The sequence below is a fragment of the Geotrypetes seraphini genome, chromosome 1 (genome assembly GCF_902459505.1).
Source record: "Geotrypetes seraphini chromosome 1, aGeoSer1.1, whole genome shotgun sequence".
Lineage (NCBI taxonomy): Eukaryota > Metazoa > Chordata > Amphibia > Gymnophiona > Dermophiidae > Geotrypetes > Geotrypetes seraphini.
In genome coordinates, this window is record NC_047084.1 from 193,375,465 (window position 1) to 193,395,352 (window position 19,888).

The window sequence follows — 19,888 nt, forward strand, 5'->3', positions numbered from 1 at the left end:
TAGCGCCCTTCTCTGCCTCCCCTTAAGCTCCTCTCTCCTTCTGCCTCCTCCTGCCTGATCCGCAGCTCTCCTGCTTCTCTTCAGCAGCCGATCAGCGCTGCGCCCGTTGGCTCGCCTCCTTTAATGGAGGAGCCCGGTTGCAAGTCGCTGACGCGTTGGGGGTGGGCGGAGCTTCTCTCGCCGCTTCCCCGAAGATGACCCCACGTGGTCCGGCGCTCCTAGCGCCCTTCTCTGCCTCCCCTTAAGCTCCTCTCTCCTTCTGCCTCCTCCTGCCTGATCCGCAGCTCTCCTGCTTCTCTTCAGCAGCTGATCAGTGCTGCGCCCGTTGGCTCGCCTCCTTTAATGGAGGAGCCTGGTCGCGAGTCGCTGACGCGTTGGGGGTGGGCGGAGCTTCTCTCGCCGCGTCCCCGAAGATGACCCCATGTGGTCCGGCGCTCCTAGCGCCCTTCTCTGCCTCCCCTTAAGCTCCTCTCTCCTTCTGCCTCCTCCTGCCTGATCCGCAGCTCTCCTGCTTCTCTTCAGGTACTGTATTTCAGTTTAGCTACTGATATTGTGAATTGCATTCAGTAGAACAGGAGTTCTTAACCCAATCCTCAGGATATACCTAGCCAGTCAGATTTTCAGGACAGCCACAATGAATATGCACAAGACAGATTTGCATTGAATGAAGATAGTCATGCAAATTTATCTCATGCGTATTCATTGTGGGCATCCCGGAGAGTTTTTCTCCTTTCCAAACTCAGGCCAGGATTCTCAAAAAAGCTGCATTAAAAACTGATGGGGCACTGTCACTTGCATTCTTGTAGCAAATTCAAAAGCACGAGTCATTCTCAAAAAAATTCGCACATGTAAATGAAGTCGGCGACAGTAGCGAAGATTCGCAAAATTTACTTGCGCCGAGTCACTGCTGATAGCAGTTGGAACATGCGCAGGAAAGAGGCGTGAATGTGCGCTTGTGCCGGGAAAGCAATGCAATGCAATAAGCATAACGTGAGCAGTTCGTGTTGCAAAGCCCAGCGTAAAAATAAAGCAAGAAAGGAAGGGGAGAGGAGGAAAAAAGCAACGTCGGCTTTTAACAAGCGCACATAAAATGTGGCTTTCTCTCCCCAAAACTACTAGAATTCAGGTAAATCTTGTAATTTGTTTTTAATGTAAAATTTTATGATGAACCACAGCCAGAAACACATAAGACACGGGTATCTTGCACGCGCTCGAGAAGCGTGCTTTTACCTCTCCCACAAAAAGAACACACCAAAGTACAGTTTATGAGAATCATGTAACTTTTTTTATTTTTTCATTAACCAATGTAAAACACACACCACAAGATGCACTTTTAACAGTGCTGGCACTGTACCAGCACCCCTGGACCAGTCGACAAAAGCCGATGCCACTCTTAGAAAATGGCTTGGTGATTTTTAATAATCCACCGGAGTGCTCATTTCAACGTTGAAAAGCCCATTTGCATGTCATTGTCAGAGACTGTCAGAAAGCTTGCTAAAGACAGAAATAATCCGTTTTGATAATCCGCTGCTGAAATGCATGCAGGCTAAACAGTCTAGCGACTGTGTTAAGGTTTTGAGATTGTGGCCCTCAATCAACCCAATCAATGCAATGGCAGTCCTCAACCTGGGTCCCATTAGGAACCTTACAATCATGGGTCCTAAATCTGACCCAGGAATTAATTGCAGAACTTCCATATGACAGTACACAGCACGTCCTCGGAGTTACTGGGCATCGAGCATTTGGAAACAGTCCTGCTATTGTTTTATAGTTATTATAGTATGCAAATTTCCGAATGCCTATTTAGTTAAGTAAAACATAAATAAGAAGAGAAAGTGTCGGCTACTATTAAAATATATTATTTTACTGCTAGGCCCAGCTATTAGTAAGTAGGTCTCATAAAATGGGACCTGTATTAAATAATGTTAGTGGTAAAATAGCACAATTGTAGCCCACATTGATAACTACACCCTCAAATTAATCATCGCATAGAAAATTATAATAACAAACCAGCTCTATTAGTGTTATATTGTGCCAAAGATAACTGATTTAAAAAAAAAAATCTTTCCTACTGAATGGAATGCTAGAAAAACACATCCTTTGAAGTCTGTTGAAAGTGACATCCGATGGTTAGACACCCTATATCAGGGGTAGGCAATTCTGGTCCTCGAGAGCCACAGGCAGTAGATTCAAGGAGGTAGTGCATGCAGATCCATTTCATATATAGTCATTGTGGATATCCTGAAAACCTGACCTGCCTGTGGCTCTCGAGGACCGGAATTGCCTACCCCTGCCCTATATCTTGGCAAACCAAGACACATATGCAGAGGCAACAGCATAAATGCAAATTTATGTGCTCAACCGTGCAGGCATAGATACACACACCTGTACACATATACCTAGTTAGAGTGGGGGAAAACATTCCATGAGTAATGCTCTGCATGCTTTCTCTACATGACCTGGCAGTTTTCTCCTATTCTTTGGGTTTACCTTGAATATGGAACGTGAGCTTTCATCCTTCTTTATAGCCCCTGGTAATTTATTTTAGTCCAATTGTTCAGCAATAGTCCTCAGCCAGAGTCTATACATTAGGGTTTGTTCTTGGACTTTGTAGGGCTGGACCTTAGGATACTTAATCTCCTTTACCTTCTCCTCTCTCCCCTCTTTTTCTCTCCCCTTCCTCTCCCTCCTACTTATCCACCTCCTCTCTCTCCCTCCTCTTTCTCTCCCCTCTTACCTCTCTTTACAGTAGCCTTGAGCCTGTATAGGTATGAGCAACATACAAATAGAAGATTAGATTAGATCACTGTTATGAAAGGGTCTTTATTCCAGGCACTCCTAAGAAGCAGTAAACTTGAGGTGATAATGGAATGCAGGTCCATTCACATGCAGTACATAGCACTGTCCCTGAGTCACAAGGCTAGCCTCAGAACCAATATCTACTTAGTTGTTTGTTTTTTACTTGAAAATATACTAAAGATATTTGCTCATGATTCCTGTTTTGCTAGGTTGAAAATGCAAGAGAAGAGAAAGGAGCTGGTACGGAAACTTGAGGAAACAACCATGCTAGCTACTTATTTCCATTCACAACTTAAAAGGTGGGTCAGTAGTATATGTTCACCAACAGACTGGGATGAATCTATGGCATGTTTTTTTGAGTTCCTCCTTTGTGCTAAAGCCTACAAGTGCCCTTGTGGTTTTCTTTGTTACTTGTTTCTGTGGTTCTGACTGACTGCACGTGTCTGTAATTTTAATAAGTACACAGTAGGAAATATTTTTGTATGGATGCACACTCTAATTAAGCTTAGCTAGACGTTTTTTGCTTGAACAGAAAGGTCAAATGGCAGTCACAGGGATCTGGCATATCTGGACAATACAAAATGGCTGGGCTGTAAACTAAACTAAACTAAACCTTAAGTTTGTATACCGCATCATCTCCACAGAAGTAGAGCTCGACACGGTTTACAGGAATTACAAAAGAAAGGAGTTACAATGGGAAGAAGAAGAGCTTGGTAATAAGGGGAGAGAGAAGGGATTAAGTGTAGAGGAGAGGGAGGGAGTGGTTACATTTTGGAGAAAAGCCAAGTTTTCAAATGTTTTCTGAAGTGTTGGAGGGAGGTCGCACTCCGGAGAGGGGCGGATAAGCTGTTCCACAGCTCGGTGATCTTGAAGAGGAGGGATGTTCCAAGTTTACCTGTATGGGAAATGCCTTTTAAAGAGGGGAATGATAGTATGAATTTCTGAGAGGATCTGGTGGAGTTGGGAGGTGGAGTAGGTTTTAATTTTATGTCAGAGCTGTTTTTTTGCACTTAACCTTTCAGCTTTTCCATATACAGTATGTGTGTCTGTGGCTCCGTGGTATTTTTCACATGTGTTACAGTTGTGCTGTCCAATGCACACTTTGAGGTTTGAAAGTACAGAACAGCTGGATATTTTGGTACTGCAGATGGTGCAATATGCAGAGACTAAACAGAGACTGCGTTTTCAGTAGCCAGAACACTGTTATGGAATCATTTGCCAGGGTACTTATGTCTCTGTGTAAATTTGATGCAGTTTGAAGAGTATTTGGAAACACATTTATTTCTTCTTGCTTTTTCATCTGATTAAAAAGTATGGCCAGTAACTGATTTTGGAGAGGGGCATTATGCTTTTTAGTTATGTATGTGTTTTATAAGTTAGTTTATTTTTGTAGATTTACAGTATAGCCTGCTTACACCTAGGTGGCATACAATAATCATAAAACTAACAAAAAAATAAAGAGATTATTACATAAGTATAGTACAGGATAGGCAAGTATGTCATCAGTCCAGAATATTTCAGATTATTCAATGTTTCATTCTGCCCCAAATATGTTTAACATAGAATCATAGAAAGGGAAATTTGGAAGACACATTAGGGTCATGTAGTCTGCCTCCTGTCTATGAGTGGGATGCGTTGTACTTAAAATCCTTAACAGCTGATTTATGATTTATACCTTAAAGCTATCACTAGGGACTGATCCATTGGTCCAGTGGCAGTGTCAATTCACATAGTAAGTTAGGGGTAGATATTCAGCATGGTTCAAGGGAGCAGGAGAGTGTCCTGCCTGCTTAAAACATGCTGACCTGACTGGCTGTTAATATTCAGCAGTATTTACCGTATTTTCACATAGATAATGCGCACCCGTGTAAAACGCGCACACGGGTATAGCGTGCGGGAAACCGAAATATATGTAAAAAAAATTTTTATATACCGCGTTTGCTGCCCCGACTCTCCCGTCGCCGCCCGACTCTCCTTTCGCCCGCCCCGACTCTCCTCTCCCCCTTGAAGTCCTGTCCCCACCCTGAAAGCCTGATGCCCCCCCCCTGACATCAGAGAAAGGGCGGGACCGCCAGAAGAGGAAGCAGCGCAGACGCAGGGCTCACAGAAGGGCCGGGACCGCCAAGAGGAAGCAGCAGGACACCGGTAGGAGCTTCTACATGATGGGAGGGGGGGTCGGGAGGCTGTGAGGATGCGAGCGGTCCTTCAGGGTGGGGGTGCGGGTGGGAGTGCGTGCGAGCGGTCCTTCGGGGTGGGGGTGCGAGTGCGTGCGAGCGGTCCTTCGGGGTGGGGGTGCGAGTGGTCCTGCGGGGGGGGGGGTGAATCGGATGTCGGGGGGGGAACTATGTAAAAAAAAAAGTTGTAAAACGCGCTCACGCGTATAGCGCACAAGGTTATGCACGGTTTGTAAAAATCGTGTATAACGCGCGCATTATATGCGTGCAAATACGGTAACTAGGCACTACTGCTGAATATCAGCCCTGACCACTGTGGCACTTTTTGAGCAGTGCCAAGGAATTCCAGGGGCAGTCCCAGAAGTTATTGGGCACCAGCGATATTCCAGGCTGGTGGTTGCATACCTACTTGGGCAAGTTGGATCGCAGAAAAGGTAGTCCTAACTTTGCCTTTTAAATATGCATATATGGTGCAGAATATCAGCAGTGCCCACATCATTTCAGGTGCCTTCAAAGCCCAGATATTTCATGCCAGTGCCTGGGCATGGCCAGGCATTGAATATCGAGGTGTAATTTAGCCAGCGACAGCACTTAAAAAGAAGGCTGACCACCACTGGTTAATATCGACCCAAAAGTAAATACAGTAGAATCTCAGCTATCTAGCACCCATGGGGATTGGTGGATACTGGATAACCATTTTTCTGGTTAATTGAGAGTGTGTTAGAAAACTTGTCTAACACAGTCTCAATTCCTCCTGCCCTGAAGCACCAGCATGGCAGTGGTCCTGAGCCACAAAACCTTCTCCCTCCCTCAAGCCCTGAAGTGGCAGAAACAGGTGGCAGTCCTGATCCACAAATCCCCTTGTTCCATCCCTCCCTCCCTCTCTCTCTTCCTTACCTGACAGGAGTTGTTAACTCCTGTCTGATGGCTGTCAAAATATTGTATCATTTTGATTTCAAAGGGCTAGATTCACTAAGCAAACCAATCATGTACCAATCGGTTTGCGACCCCTTTGTGACCCGATTTTACTCTGGCCCGATTAACTTACCTCTGTGCCAATCCGATTCCGATCCGCATATACAAATGAGGGGAACAGCATGCAAAATAGGCAGGGATGTGATTCACAAAACAAATTTTGCAATCCGACTGAGCTGGCCGATCAACCCTAGAAGCGACTGCTGGGGACCAGTCGCAAACATCCTTTCTGACTTTCCAACTCGTTGCTGCCCTGCTCTCTGTTGCCCTGAATCTCTCCTGCCTTCTCTTCCCCAAATCTCTCCTGCCTGCTGCCCCGAATCACTGCCATGTTCTTCCCCGAATCTCTCCTGCCCTTCCCCGCACTGCGAGCCCGTGGTTTTAACCTGCAAGTTAAAACCACGGGCTCGCTGGGCTACAAAAAGTAAAGTAAAAGTTAAAAAAAAAAAAAAAGTTGCAGCTCAGAAGGGTCTTAGACGCATTAGCAATCCGTGTCGGCAGATGGGGGCCTTCCTTCGATCGCCCCCATTTGAATATTGCCAGTTTGTGAATCCATCGGACTTGCCCGGATCGGACATGGATTGGTCACGAACGGGCAGGTTAGTGAATCTAGCCCATAGATCTTATGGTCCTGGATTGTCTTAAAATGTCCTTTTAGTAGCTTCACCCTAAAAACATTGATGCAGTGTTCTGGTTGTGTTGTCCTACAGAGGTGACATCCTGATTGGTATTGCAGCATCTGAAATGGTATCTGTGCAGATTGATTCTAGTCTTTAGCATCTGGCTTGTTTCTCTAGTGTACATAGCACTCTTCTTTACACTTTTTGCACTGAATGATATATACCACATGAGCATGTGTAGGATCCACTTATGCTGAATGTTTTTCCCATGTGAGAGTTTAACTGGGGGATCCTATGAAACGTGTTGGCACAGATTGCAGCTTGGTATATTGCAGGGATGTGTGCCGTTCTCTTGGAATTGTATACTTTTTGAATGATTCTGTCGGGTATTTTTCTCTCTCTTGGGTCAGAGCAGATATCATAATTCTTATGATTTTGCTGTATGTTTATTTTTTGTTATAGTATATGTATTTTAATATTTGTTACTTAATTATGATTAATTGTAAACTGTTTTGTGATATGATATGTAAAGTGTTATATAACATTTAAAATATAAATACATTTTTCTACATGGGAGTGACCATAGATCCAAACTAACTTCCATTGGCCTGCTCTGGCTTAGCCTTAAGTCTGCCAGGACCCAACCTATTGTGTCAATCCAACCAAACTCTGAGAAATAGTTCTATTGTTAGTTCTTCTAATTGGACATCTCCCCAGTGATAACAAGTTACATGACCGTACCTAGAATGCATCACTAAGTCATTCTGAAGTGGACAGCTCCAGTGTTCCCGCTAAGGTGCGCTGGCCTGCGCTCGCGCACAAAATATTACATCGCAGCGCAAAGTTTCTCTTCACAGCGCACACACGCGTCGCAAAGGTAAGGGGAGGTAAGGTAAGGGGACGCATTGGGGGGATTGCACTTCCCCACAATTGCCATGCTTCGGTTCCTCTTCTTCCTTCCTTCCCCCCTCCCCCCCCCCCCCGCGGGACCCTGCGGCACCATCAACTCTTACTCCCTCTAATGTCGGCCCTGCAGCTCCAGACTTCCTCGCACCTTCTCCCCTCCCCCTTTGGATCGCTATTATTTTAAATGTTATAGCCGCGGAGCTGTATCCATCAGTGGAGATGTCTAACCTCGGCCTGCCCCGGAACTCTTACTGCAACAGTGACTTCCTGTTCCTGCCTAGACGGGCGGCTGCTGCAGTAAGAGTTCCGGGGCAGGCCGAGGTTAGACATCTCCACTGATGGATACAGCTCCGCGGCTATAACATTTAAAATAATAGCGATCCAAAGGGGGAGGGGAGAAGGTGCGAGGAAGTCTGGAGCTGCAGGGCCGACATTAGAGGGAGTAAGAGTTGATGGTGCCGCAGGGTCCCGCGGGGGGGGGGGGGGAGGAAGGAAGGAAGAAGAGGAACCGAAGCATGGCAATTGTGGGGAAGTGCAGAGCTGCAGGGAAGAGTGTTGCGGTACCCAGCTGGAGGGAGAAGGAAGATGAGGGAGGGAATTAAAGGAGATGCCAGGGCTTGGAGCATAGGAGGAAGGTATGCCAGTCTAAGGGAAAAGGAAGGGGGAGATGTGAGAGCATGGAGGGGGAGCGAAAGATGGAAGAAAAGGAAAGGAGAGAGATGCCAGAGAATCAGGGAAGGGGAGATACCAGACTATGAGGAGAGGTGTGGGAGAGGGAAGGCGAGGAGAGAGATGCCAGACCAATGGGGTGAAAGGAGAGATGGAAGGGGGAGGCATACAGTTTCTGGAAGGGGCATAGAAGGAGAGAAGATGCCATATAGGGGAAGAGAGACGGCAGACAGTGAATGGAAGGAAGAGAGTTACAAGAAGATGAGGAAAGGAGAAACCACAGAAGACAAAGGTAGAAAAAAATTTCTATTTATTTATTGCTTTAGGAGACATGTGTCACTGTTTCTGTGAAGCATTGTATGCAGAGTCCAGCTTCTTGCTGGTTCAATTTAACCTTTGTCTATGTATTTTTATTTTATCCCCCCTTTTACAAAACTGTGAAGCGTTTTTAGCACCAGCCTTGGTGGTAGCAGCTCTGATGCTCAGAATTTTATGAGCATCAGAGCTGTTACCTCCGTAGCTAAAATCCACACTACAGTTTTGTAAAAGAGGGAGGGGTTAGTTTGTGATTACATATTCCTTACTAGGCGAAGGTGTTTTCTGTGTTCTGTGAGTTCGAAAGACATGGTTTTCTGTTAGGATTGACGGTGTAGGATTGATCTGTGCTGGTCTGGCTTGTTTAGTTTTACAATGGGTGTATTGATGTACTGCTCACTGCAATATGTAAGATGCTGCCTTTTCCTAGGTACTCATGTGTGACGTGTGGTTTGTTACTAAAAATCATGTTTTTCTTACAGATGGGGGGGGGTGCCAAAAAATGATGGGCCCCGGATGTTACATATGCTAGGTACGCCACTGTATGTAAAGATACCAGAAAGCTGGCGTAGCAAAAACTTCTAAGTTTTGAGTATTTAACCCTCCCACAATCTCACGGGCCCTCGTTTCAAGTTTATTGAGATTTTGATTTAAACGCAATATCAAATATTTTCAATGCGTATAACAAAAATAAATTTGGGGAAATAAATAAAACCATTTGAACCAGTGTTCCCGCTAAGCTGCGCTGGCGTGCGCTGGCGCACAAAATATTACATCGCAGCGCACACGTTTCTCGTCACAGCGCACGATCGGAAGAGGCGTACGGCAGATGGCAGGGCGGCGAGAGGAGAATCGGGCGAGTTGGCTCATAACTTGCTGGCGCCCGATATTTTTGGCTCACGGTGAAAAAAGTTTGCTCACAACACCCGCCCGCTTAGAGGGAACACTGGCTGGAACATCTGCTTTCCACAACAAACAGAGAAACTAGGAGTGTTTTTCTCATCCTGCCCAGGACCTACTTTTCTAAATTCAAGTATAGGCTATCAGCTGCTTCTGACTTGGGTTTCCAGGCACCAGCTCCGATGTATAAATGAAGACAGGCCCATTTTCAACTTTGATTTCCATATCACTTTTGAAAATTTTGAAAATGTTTTTGGTTTTTTTTTTTAAATCTTTATTCATTTTTAAACTTATAATAAGTGTGATAACATATCCATACAAATAACCATAAATATATCATTTAATAATCAACATTGATACATATAATATTAATATATATAAAATTAGTAATGTAACGCACACAGCATTTGTACTGGATAAATGACAGTTGTAGTCAAAATTCCAAAACCAAACACAAAAGTGCTAGCAGACACAAAAAAAAACAATTTTAGTATGTTTTAAATATGGAAATATGAGAGATTTTTGTTCAACCAGTAGTGAAATAATGTAACTTAGTTCTTAGCAACTTGCTGTATCAACCTGTTTACCCCCCCCCCCCCCAGAATGTGGTATCATTAAGTCATGATTTTGATATCTCTTCTCATTATTTTATCATCTTCTCAAAGTTTGTTATTATTCTAGGAGGTTATTTTGTGCATCCACCAAATTTTTGTGAAAAAGATATTTCTGAATCGGTTCCCGAGTCTACCCTGTGTAGGTTTTGTGTATTGACCCATACAACTTGTTGGGTTTTTATAACATGAAAATTCAATAGAAAGATTTTTGCATGTGAAAGAATAATCACTACAAGTGTTAGCTACAGGGTTTAACTTTTCCTTATATCATTTATGATGTCTTGTGCTTCTGAATCGCATCTTTTAATTTGTATAAATTATTTAAGCTTTAAAGGAGAACTAAATTTGTTTTCTTGTTGCAGTTTGTCTACCAGTACGTTATCTGTTTCTTCGGGGAGCAGTCTTGGTTCACTGGCATCCAGTCGAGGATCTCTGAATACATCTAGCAGGGGGTCCCTAAATTCCCTGAGCTCTACAGATCTTTATTATACGCAAGGCGAGCAAGTAACAGACTTGGACTATCAGTATAAACTTGACTTTATTTTGCAAGAAAAAAGTGGCTACATTCCTTCCGGACCCATCACTACAATTCATGAAAATGAGGTGGTCAGCTCGCATAGCAGACTGGGTTTTAGCAACTCTTCTGGCTGTCCAGCGCCAGGACAGACTACAAAAGTGGCTGAACCTCCCAAGTCTGTCACCTCGCTTTCCTCAAGGTCCTCCCTTTCTTCTCTTTCTCCACCTGGGTCTCCACTGGTTTTGGAAGGAGTTTTTTCAGCATCCACCCAGGACTTACCCCTGCACCATCTCCCTGCAGACTTTGAAGACTGTGAATTGCCTAGACATTTTGGAGGCATGGACCTCTCTGAACACCAGATTTTACTGGATACCGAAGCAGGAGTATCCTCAGCACTTAATGATGATAAAGATCTCCATGAAGAGAACAGGCAAACATTAAATGAAGGAAATGCAGGTAAATACTCATAAGAAATGAAAACCAATGTGCAAAACCAACATATAACCTATAATCAAGGCTCCTATCCTCCTGCTATTCTGTGGTAGCAGAAAGGACTACAAAATTCTCTCTTTCCCATGGAATCACTATGGGAAATGGAGGACTGAATTGGAGACTTCCCTGTTTTTCTTCAGGATGGGAGAAGGGTGGCATGTTTAGAGAGTTATTCTGGTGGCAATACGGCATCTAGGTTGTATTCTTCTCTTCTGCTTCTGGGTGGACTGTTGCAAAGTTCAAAGTGAAATAGTATGATCAGAAGCAGAGAGAGAGAGAGAAACCATAATTGAAGTTATGTTCTGCTAATATTTTCCTTGTGGTCAAGAGGGTGAGTGAGGGGGTAGGGGAACAAGAGAAGAGTTGGTGTAAGAGCTTCTCTGGTGATTTGGAGAAGGGCAAGGGAGAGCGAGTTGGGCTTGGATTGCAAGGGAGAGTGAATCAGGAGATGGGGAAAGTGAGTGATAGGATGAGGATCCAGGGGACTGCGAGTAAATATGGGGATTGAGAAATAGGAGAGCTAGTGAGAGGATCAGAGGTATTGTGGAGTGTGAGAGGATTGGGAAGGAGTGAGTAAGTAAATAAGAGGATCAGAGTAGCTGGGAGAAGAGAATGAGGAAATCAGCAACTGGGAAGTTTGAAGGTGGTATAGAATGTGAGTGAACGAAGGGATCAGTATAGGGAGGAAGGTATGAGTAGATTGTTCCTCTGTCTGGTTGACCCTGTATCCCTTCTTTCTTATCTATCCCAATCTATCTTCTTTCCCCCTTTCCCTGTTATTTTCCTTCCCTTCCTCTACCTTTTCATCCAACTCCTTCCTTACCCCCTACCTCTTCTTCCTATGGTCTCAACTCCATTTCCTTTCTCTGAAATCCTTTTTCCCTCTGCTGAGGTTCTCCCCTCCCCTCTCATCCCATTCCATAAATCTTTTGTCGTTCTCCCCATTTTCAATCCCCACCACCAATCATTAAGTTCGTTTTACCCCCCAAAAGGGCCAAATAAAAAACTGAGCACACAAGAAAATCTAGAAAATGACAGTTTGCAAATAAAATTAAAAAGGCAAATTTATGGAAAGAGCTGCCTACTTGCTGCAGACTTTCCAAACGCTTGTTGCGGAATCTTGAAAAATCTGCCTTGGGAAACCAAGGGCTGTGCTTATGTCCTACTAATTTTAACACAGCAATAATAATAGAACCCTAAGACTGTTAAATAGCTCTGTAAAATAATTAGCCACTAAGGTAATTTCAGCATTTTTTAGTTTCATGGAAGTACTTAAGCAATTCTAAAATATTTGAGGCTGACATAAAATCTGTTTATTACTTGGGATCTAGCTATTTACTTGGTACCTGTGTTGGCCACTGTTGGAAACAGGATATTGGGCTTCAGGAACCTTTGGTCCATCCCAGTATGGCAATTCTTATGTTCTTATGACAATTAGGTACTCATTTTCAAAGCAGTTGAATACCTCAAAATGCCTTTGAAGAGTTCATCTGCTGATTGGTCCAGGTTGTTTAAGGCCCCCTCCTGTGGGTGGGGTCTTATACGCCTGGGCCAATCAGAGCGCTCTGATTGGCCCAGATGCATAAGGCCCCTCCTATGGCTGTGTCGGAGACTGTTAGAAAGCTCACAAAAAAACTGCCATAAGCCGTTTTGATAATCTGCTGCTAAAATGCATGCAGGCTAAACTGTCGGAAACCAGTTTAGCGATCACGTTAAATGCTGATTTTATTTGTGAGAGTCTGGACCTTAGTTGCTACCATATAGAATAGTGTCTAGTGCACATAGGTGCCCCCCTGTCATTCACTGGTACCTTTGACATGCCTAAGTGGTCTATAGCTCTAGGTGTCAGCTTAGAAAATCCTCCCCCCACCACCTTTTTGGGGGGGGGTTGCAAAGCTCAAAATGTTTTGTGAATCATTTAGAATCTTGAAAAGTTGCAAAGGTTCTATGAAGGCAAGATTGTGTCCATATTTTTTCATCCCTAATTAAATGTGTGTCATGGTAAAGTGTTCAATTTATAAGGAGAAGATTTCAGCATTTATTGTTAGCCAGAAAGCATCTGGTCTGTGATTATTTGCACATACAGCTTGGATAAAAATAATATTTTAAGTCTGATGGAAAGAGTTTGCTCCTTTCTGGGTTCCTGTACTTCTCTAAAGACTAGGCCAAGAGTTCTCGTTAGTGAAATTCAGAGTGAGAAAGCTTGCAGCACATAGCAGTGTAACCTTTCAAAGTTGTACTTCAGAGGATGGAAATGAAACACTCATGGGGCTTATACAGTTGTGCTGTGCAGCTAATTAACTGCACTGGATCAGTGGCTCTCTGAAATCTTAAAGGAATGCTACAGTGAGAGAAACTCTTGTTTCAAATCGGAGTGCAAAAAAAAAAATCTTTACCTAAATTTGCAGTAACTATAATGGGAGCCTATTCTTGTTGGTCATTTCGTAGTGCTTGTTTTGCATACAATGCTGCCACCCTGTGGTCAGGATGCTTACTTATTGTACAAATTCCACTAGAAAGTCTATTGTGACAAATGTGTGAAGGGTGGTAGATGTTTTTACTCCTATAGCAGTCAGTTCATTTTTTAATATAGATAAAAAGCTGAAGTCCTTGGTGTAATGAGCCTCTACATGGTTCATTCCCTGGTGAACACTAGTCTATAGATCACAAAGTTACTAGGCGGAACAATTGACAATCTGCTTGACAGAGGCTTGGGAGTTAATGTAGCTAGAGGGGGAGTCTAAATTATGTCTCACTTCTGGGGAATGTTGTACATGTCACTCAAGATGAAGCCATGAGAAGAATATAAAAAGAAGCATTGGTAAAAAATAATATAGTGATTAGTGGCTTGCTTCCAGGGGCATCAGAACATTATTTGACTCTAGAGCAGTGTTCTTCAACCTTTTTACACCCGTGGACCAGCAGAAATAAAATAATTATTTTGTGGACCGGCAAATTATTAAGACTGAAATTTTAAAAAACCCATTTCCACCCCGTCTTTGCGAGCTCGGTCCCCGCAAACCATCTGATCCCATCTGCACAAGCCGCAGTTATGATTTTATATTGAACGTATTTTATTAAAGTATAAAAAGAAACAATATTCTGAACAATTGTGATTTTATAAATACAGATATACAGAGCACGGACCAACAAAACCCCTGTCTCCCCTCCCTTTCACATATACCGTATTTTTACGCATATAACGCACGTGCTATACACGATTTTACAAACCGCGCAATAACCATGCGCGTAATATCCGTGAGTGCGTTATACAATTTTTTTTACATTGTTGATACCACATTCGGCGACACCCATACGGCAAAGACGGCATTTGCCACCCCGATAATGCTGCCCCTGCCGTATGGGGTCATGTTAAATGCCGCCTGACTTTTAGTGAAGAAATTTTTTTTTTCGTTTTTTAATTAACTGCAAAATTTTAATTCTGCTGCCCCAATCGTCAGATTCCCCCTATTCCTCAGTCGTCGGGTTGTCGGATTCTCTTCCCCCTTCGGTCGGGCCCAAAATACATAATTCTGGCCCTTCCCAGTCCCAGTGAGTATGAATTCAGCAACAAGAACAGAAATCACATGTTCATTCTCATAAACTATAAAATTTAATCTAGATCAAACAAAGTATCGAGGACAAAATAATCTAAATAGTTAATTAAAGTTGTAAATAAAAAAAGTTTACTTGTTTATTCAGTCATCATCATCACAGTCATCTGAATCTTTGAATCCATCAAAATCCGAATACCGGTATTCATCATCGTCATTAAATAAAGTCAGCACGGCCTGCAGACGATCCTCGTTTATTTCTGAAGTGATATCGTCGTCATCGTCATCATCATCGCTGATATCCGTGTCGTTACCTCCTTCCGCTACATGATTAGTGTCATTGGTTTCATAAACAATGCCCGCTTTTCTAAATCCGTTTCGAATAGTATCTGGTGTTATTTTATCCCATGCTGAAGCCACCCACTTGCAGACTTCTGTGAAAGTTGTCCGCTTCAGCCGCCCTGTGGGTGTGTACTCGTGCGTGCCGCTCTGCATCCACTCCTCCCACTCCCTTCTAACAAAAGTCTTGAATGGATGATTCACTGCGATGTCTAATGGCTGGCATCCAGGTATCACAGCGATGTGGGCACCAGTAGAATTAATGTAGGCCTGAACATTTTTTTCTTTGTGGGCCGCCATAGCATCAAAAATTGTTAATCCTTCTACTGGTTTGGTCAGTGGGCCGACTTTAAGAATGTAAGCGCCCCTATTCACCCGGTCGAACTCAAATTGCCCCGCTAGGATAGAGTTGAGACTAAGTTTTTCAATTCAGAAGTTTTTATTTGGCAGATTTTAATATTTAATCAGCGGTCCAGCGGGTTACTTATAGAACATTTGAATCCCCTTCACACAAATGGGGTGGCAGGAGAAGTTTCTAGTTCAATGAGGAGCATGTGCGGTATACGTGTGGGCGCGCTATAAGGAAATTTTTTTACATAAATGCTTTGTTCTCGCGTGCTATACGCGTGGGCGCGTTATACACATATGCGCGTTATATGCGAAAAATACGGTATCCCCTCTACTATCAAGAAAACTGAACAAGCCAAGTTATTATAGAATGCTACACAGAAATATCATGCTAACAGAATACTGCAGTCCCCAGTTATGTCTCTAGCAGGATATATATTTCAAATCTGATATATTCTAATGACAAAATATAAATAAAATTATTTTTTTCTACCTTTTGTTGTCTCTGGTTTCTGCTTTCTTCTTTTCACTCTTTTCCTTCCAGCATCTGCCCTGTCTCTTCAATCCAGCATCTGCGCGTTCCATCCACTGTCTGCCCTCTCCCCCTTCTATATGTATCTGACTTCTTTCTATTCCCCTCTCCCCTGTCCATCCAGCCTGTGCCTCCTCTCTCCTTTTTACATCATTCATTCCAGCTTCACTGCTTTCTTCATTTTTATTTCTCCTATACCAGATCTAGCATCTTTATCCCTCTCTCATTTCTCTGCTGACCCCCTTTCCAGCATCAATCTCTCTCTACTTTCTCATTCCTCTTTCTCCCCTTTCCCTCATCTGATCTCTCCATTCCACCCTGACCTCCTTCCCCTCCTGTAATCTCCCTGCCAGCTGTTTCCTTCCTTTTCTTCCTTCTCCCTTTCCTTCTTCCCCTATCCAACAGTAACTCTTTCCCTCCTCCCCTCCCAGCAGCATCTCTCCTTCTACCTCCCTCCAGGTCCAGTAGCATCTCTCCTTTTATCCAGCAGCTTCCCAGCCCCAACAGTGGCTTCCTCCCCTTCCAGCAGCTCTTAGTACTTGCCTGCAGCAGCGATTTACTTAGGCAGCCTTGGGTCAGTTGCTGCCTCTGAAGAAAGAGGAAATTGCCAATGAATCACTGCCCTGGCAAGTAGGAGAGCTGCTGGGAGGGGAGACAGCCACCGTCAAAGGCTCCCCAGGATCTTGCTCGCACACGCTGACCATCTCCCTTGTACCTGCAGCTCTCTCCCTTCCACTTGCACCTTCCCCGCGGCCCTCTTCAGCAACTCGGCATGGGCGGCGATCAAGGCAGGCTGCTGACGTCGGGACTTTCACTCTCTGAGTCCCTCCTATTTTGTTTCAACTTCCTGTTTCCGAACAGGCGAGACTCACAGAGGGAAGGCTCCAACATCGGCAGCCTGTCTTGATTGCCTGAGGCTGGGAGGAACAGCAGTCGGCAGGAAACGAGGTCGGGAGGAACCGCAGTCGGCAGGAAATATAACTCGATCTCGCCGGCCCTGCATGGACCGGCAGAAATTTTCTGCAGACCAAGCAGAGGGCTAAACAAACCAAGCTGTGTGCCCACCCACCCCCACACACACATATACACATACACAGACACACACACACATATACACAGACACACACACACATATACACACACATATACACATACACAGACACACACACACATATACACATACACAGACACACACACACATATATACACACACACATATACACATACACAGACACACACACACATATATACACACACACATATACACATACACAGACACACACACACATATACACATTCCTATCTTTCTGGTTGCTTATACAGCCATAGTCCCAGTGGCCAATTCTGTTTCGCTTCCTTCAGCCACCATGTGATTTATTGTTCCTGGGAAGGTATCTTGGCAGCTGTCCATGGAAAACAGCACTGAGGAGAGTCCCTTTCTTTCACAGTATTTGAAGCAAACGAGAAACAGTTGTAAGCATTTGTCCCGTAATCGTTACATTTAAAAAACAGGGCAGAAAGATATGCCAACAGTGTTGTTAGGTATGCAACACTTGGCGACACTGTTGGCATAGAACCTAGCACATTGTTTCAGTATGACAGTTCAACGTTAAATAGGACCAACAGTAAAACAAGAATTTAATTCTATTTTTGCTCCATCCTATTCCAAACGTTTCTTGTCTTCTCTAACCTGAGACGACTCTTGGTTCCAGAGCTGTGTGCTTAAACCCTCTTATTTAGAAAATGATCTGATATCCAGGGTTTCAGTTGCTGTACACCGTTTGATTTATTTCATCAGATTCAGATGCCATAGATCAGTTCCATTGAGTTTAGCTATCAAGGAAAGCTATTGGGGTAAATAGGTGGCAAATGTAAGCATTTTTTTTAGCCACTAATATTCGGTTCTGAACCATGTGCAGCCACCGGCATTGAATATCCAGGTTTGTACAGCCAGTCATCTCCTATGTGTTTAAGTGTAACATTCAGCATTTAACTGCCTAAGCAAGTTGGATAAAAGACGGAACTATGTTTTGTGTGGTCCGATTTGGCCACTTTAGTGGTTAAGTGTTGAATATCAGCATGTAACCACATAAGTGTTGACTCTGTCCCTAGATTGCCCACCGAATCTCCAGTTTTCAGTTTAGTGGTTGGTAAAGTATAAGCAGTTAGGCCCCTATTCTATAAATGGCGCCTTAAATTAAGCGCCAGTAGCCACCCTACCGGTGTTTAATTTAAGTGGAGAACACTATTTTAAAAAGATTATCCCTCTCCTTTGCAAAGCCGCGCTAGCGTTTTTAGCGCCTGCCGCTGCGGTATCAGCTCCGATACTAATAGAATTCTTATGAGCGTCGGCTGGCGCTAAAAACACTAGTGTGGCTTTATAAAGAAGGAGGTAAAGTGGTTTTAAAAGAAAAATGTAGGTATCTACCAATCCCATAAAAAAGCAACACTTGCATTGTGGCTACAGAGGTGCTTTACAACACCTAATACCACTGTAGGTGTGGCTAATGTCGGAAGTGGCATTAGGCATCGTAAAACGCCTCCGTAGCCATGATTCACATGAAAGGTAGGTATTGGAAATATAGGCCTTGAAAACCCTGGCCAATGTTTCCAGCGCCTACCTTTCTATCCCTCCCTGTGCAGCAGAACATGCACGAATACAGGATGTCCCGGGCATTACTTGGAGAGACTTCCCAGGAAAGGGACTTGGGAGTTCTGATTGACAAGTCTATGAAGCCGTCCACGCAATGTGCGGCGGTAGTGAAAAGGGCGAACAGAATGCTAGGAATGATAAAGAAGGGGATCACAAACAGATCAGAGAAGGTTATCATGCCACTGTACTGGGCTATGGTACGCCCTCACCTGGAGTACTGCGTCCAGGACTGGTCGCCGTACATGAAGAAGGACATGGTACTACTCGAAAGGGTCCAGAGAAGAGCAACTAAGATGGTTTCGGGGCTGAAGGAGTTGCCGTACAGCGAAAGATTAGAGAAGCTCAGCCTTTTCTCCCTCGAACAGAGGAGATTGAGAGGGGACATGATTGAAACATTCAAGGTACTGAAGGGAATAGACTTGGTGGAAAAGGACAGGTTGTTCACTCTCTCCAAGGTAGGGAGAACGAGTGAGGAAGTTCTTCTTCACCCAGAGAGTGGTAGAAAACTGGAATGCTCTTCCGGAGTCTGTCATAGAGGGAAACACCCTCCAGGGATTCAAGACCAAGCTCAACAAGTTCCTGCTGAACCAGAATGCATGCAGGTAGGGCTAGTCTCATGGCGCTGGTCTCTGGCCAGAGGGCCGCCACGTGAGTGGACTGCTGGGCACGATGGACCACTGGTCTGACCCAGCAGCATCAATTCTTATGTTCTAAGTCATGAGTCTATAAAAGGTGCTGTTGCATAATTGACATAATGGCAGCTGTTTCATAGGCAGCCGCCAACCATGATGCAGTGTATAGAATCTGGGCCTTAGTGCCACAGAATATCAGTAGAGAGCTCCGCACAAGCGATTTATTTGGCCAAGTGCCTCTACTGCCTACTTAAACCGCTTTGCATATCAACCCAATTGAGTACTGTGTAAGACTCTCCCATGAAACAGATTAAGAACAAGAGTAAAAAAAATATGGAAATAAGTCGTAAGAAAGTTTTGAAGATATAAAGAAGAACATGGTTTGGGTGATGATTTATTTTATTTTTATTTGATTTATTTGATTTTCTATACCGTTCTCCCAGGAGAGCTCAGAACGGTTTTACATGAATTTATGCAGGTACTCAAGCATTTTCCCCTAGATTAATCTGGCATCTGAGTTTAAACTGGATTGGAGATAATAAATAGAGATCAGACCAATGAGAAAAGAAATGTATGAGCTGAGTCACATTGAGAACTTAAGTTATATGTTTTGCAGAATCCCATGAAAAGAAAGGATAGAATATAGAAACATAGAAACATGATGGCAGAAACCGTTATCTAATCTAATCTAATCCTTAGGTTTGTATACCGCATCATCTCCACGTTCGTAGAGCTCGGCGCAGTTTACAGTGGAAGAAATAGGAAGGAACTACAACAGAGGGTTAGAGGTAGAAGTGTGAAGAAAATTTAGAGGACTTGGGAGGCCAAGTTATAAGAGTTTCCTTGATT

The 19,888-nt window shown here is 43.8% G+C and overlaps 1 protein-coding gene across 2 annotated transcripts in view; it reads left to right on the top strand.

Moving 5' to 3' along the window:
• The window catches only part of WWC2 (WW and C2 domain containing 2), a 343,981-nt gene that overhangs the window by 211,658 nt on the left and 112,435 nt on the right, over positions 1-19,888 (top strand). For both annotated transcript variants that reach the window (XM_033943044.1, XM_033943053.1), the window contains 2 exons: positions 3,009-3,098; positions 10,335-10,945. In XM_033943044.1, coding sequence (XP_033798935.1) covers positions 3,009-3,098; positions 10,335-10,945 — 701 coding nt within the window. The remainder of the gene's footprint in view (positions 1-3,008; positions 3,099-10,334; positions 10,946-19,888) is intronic.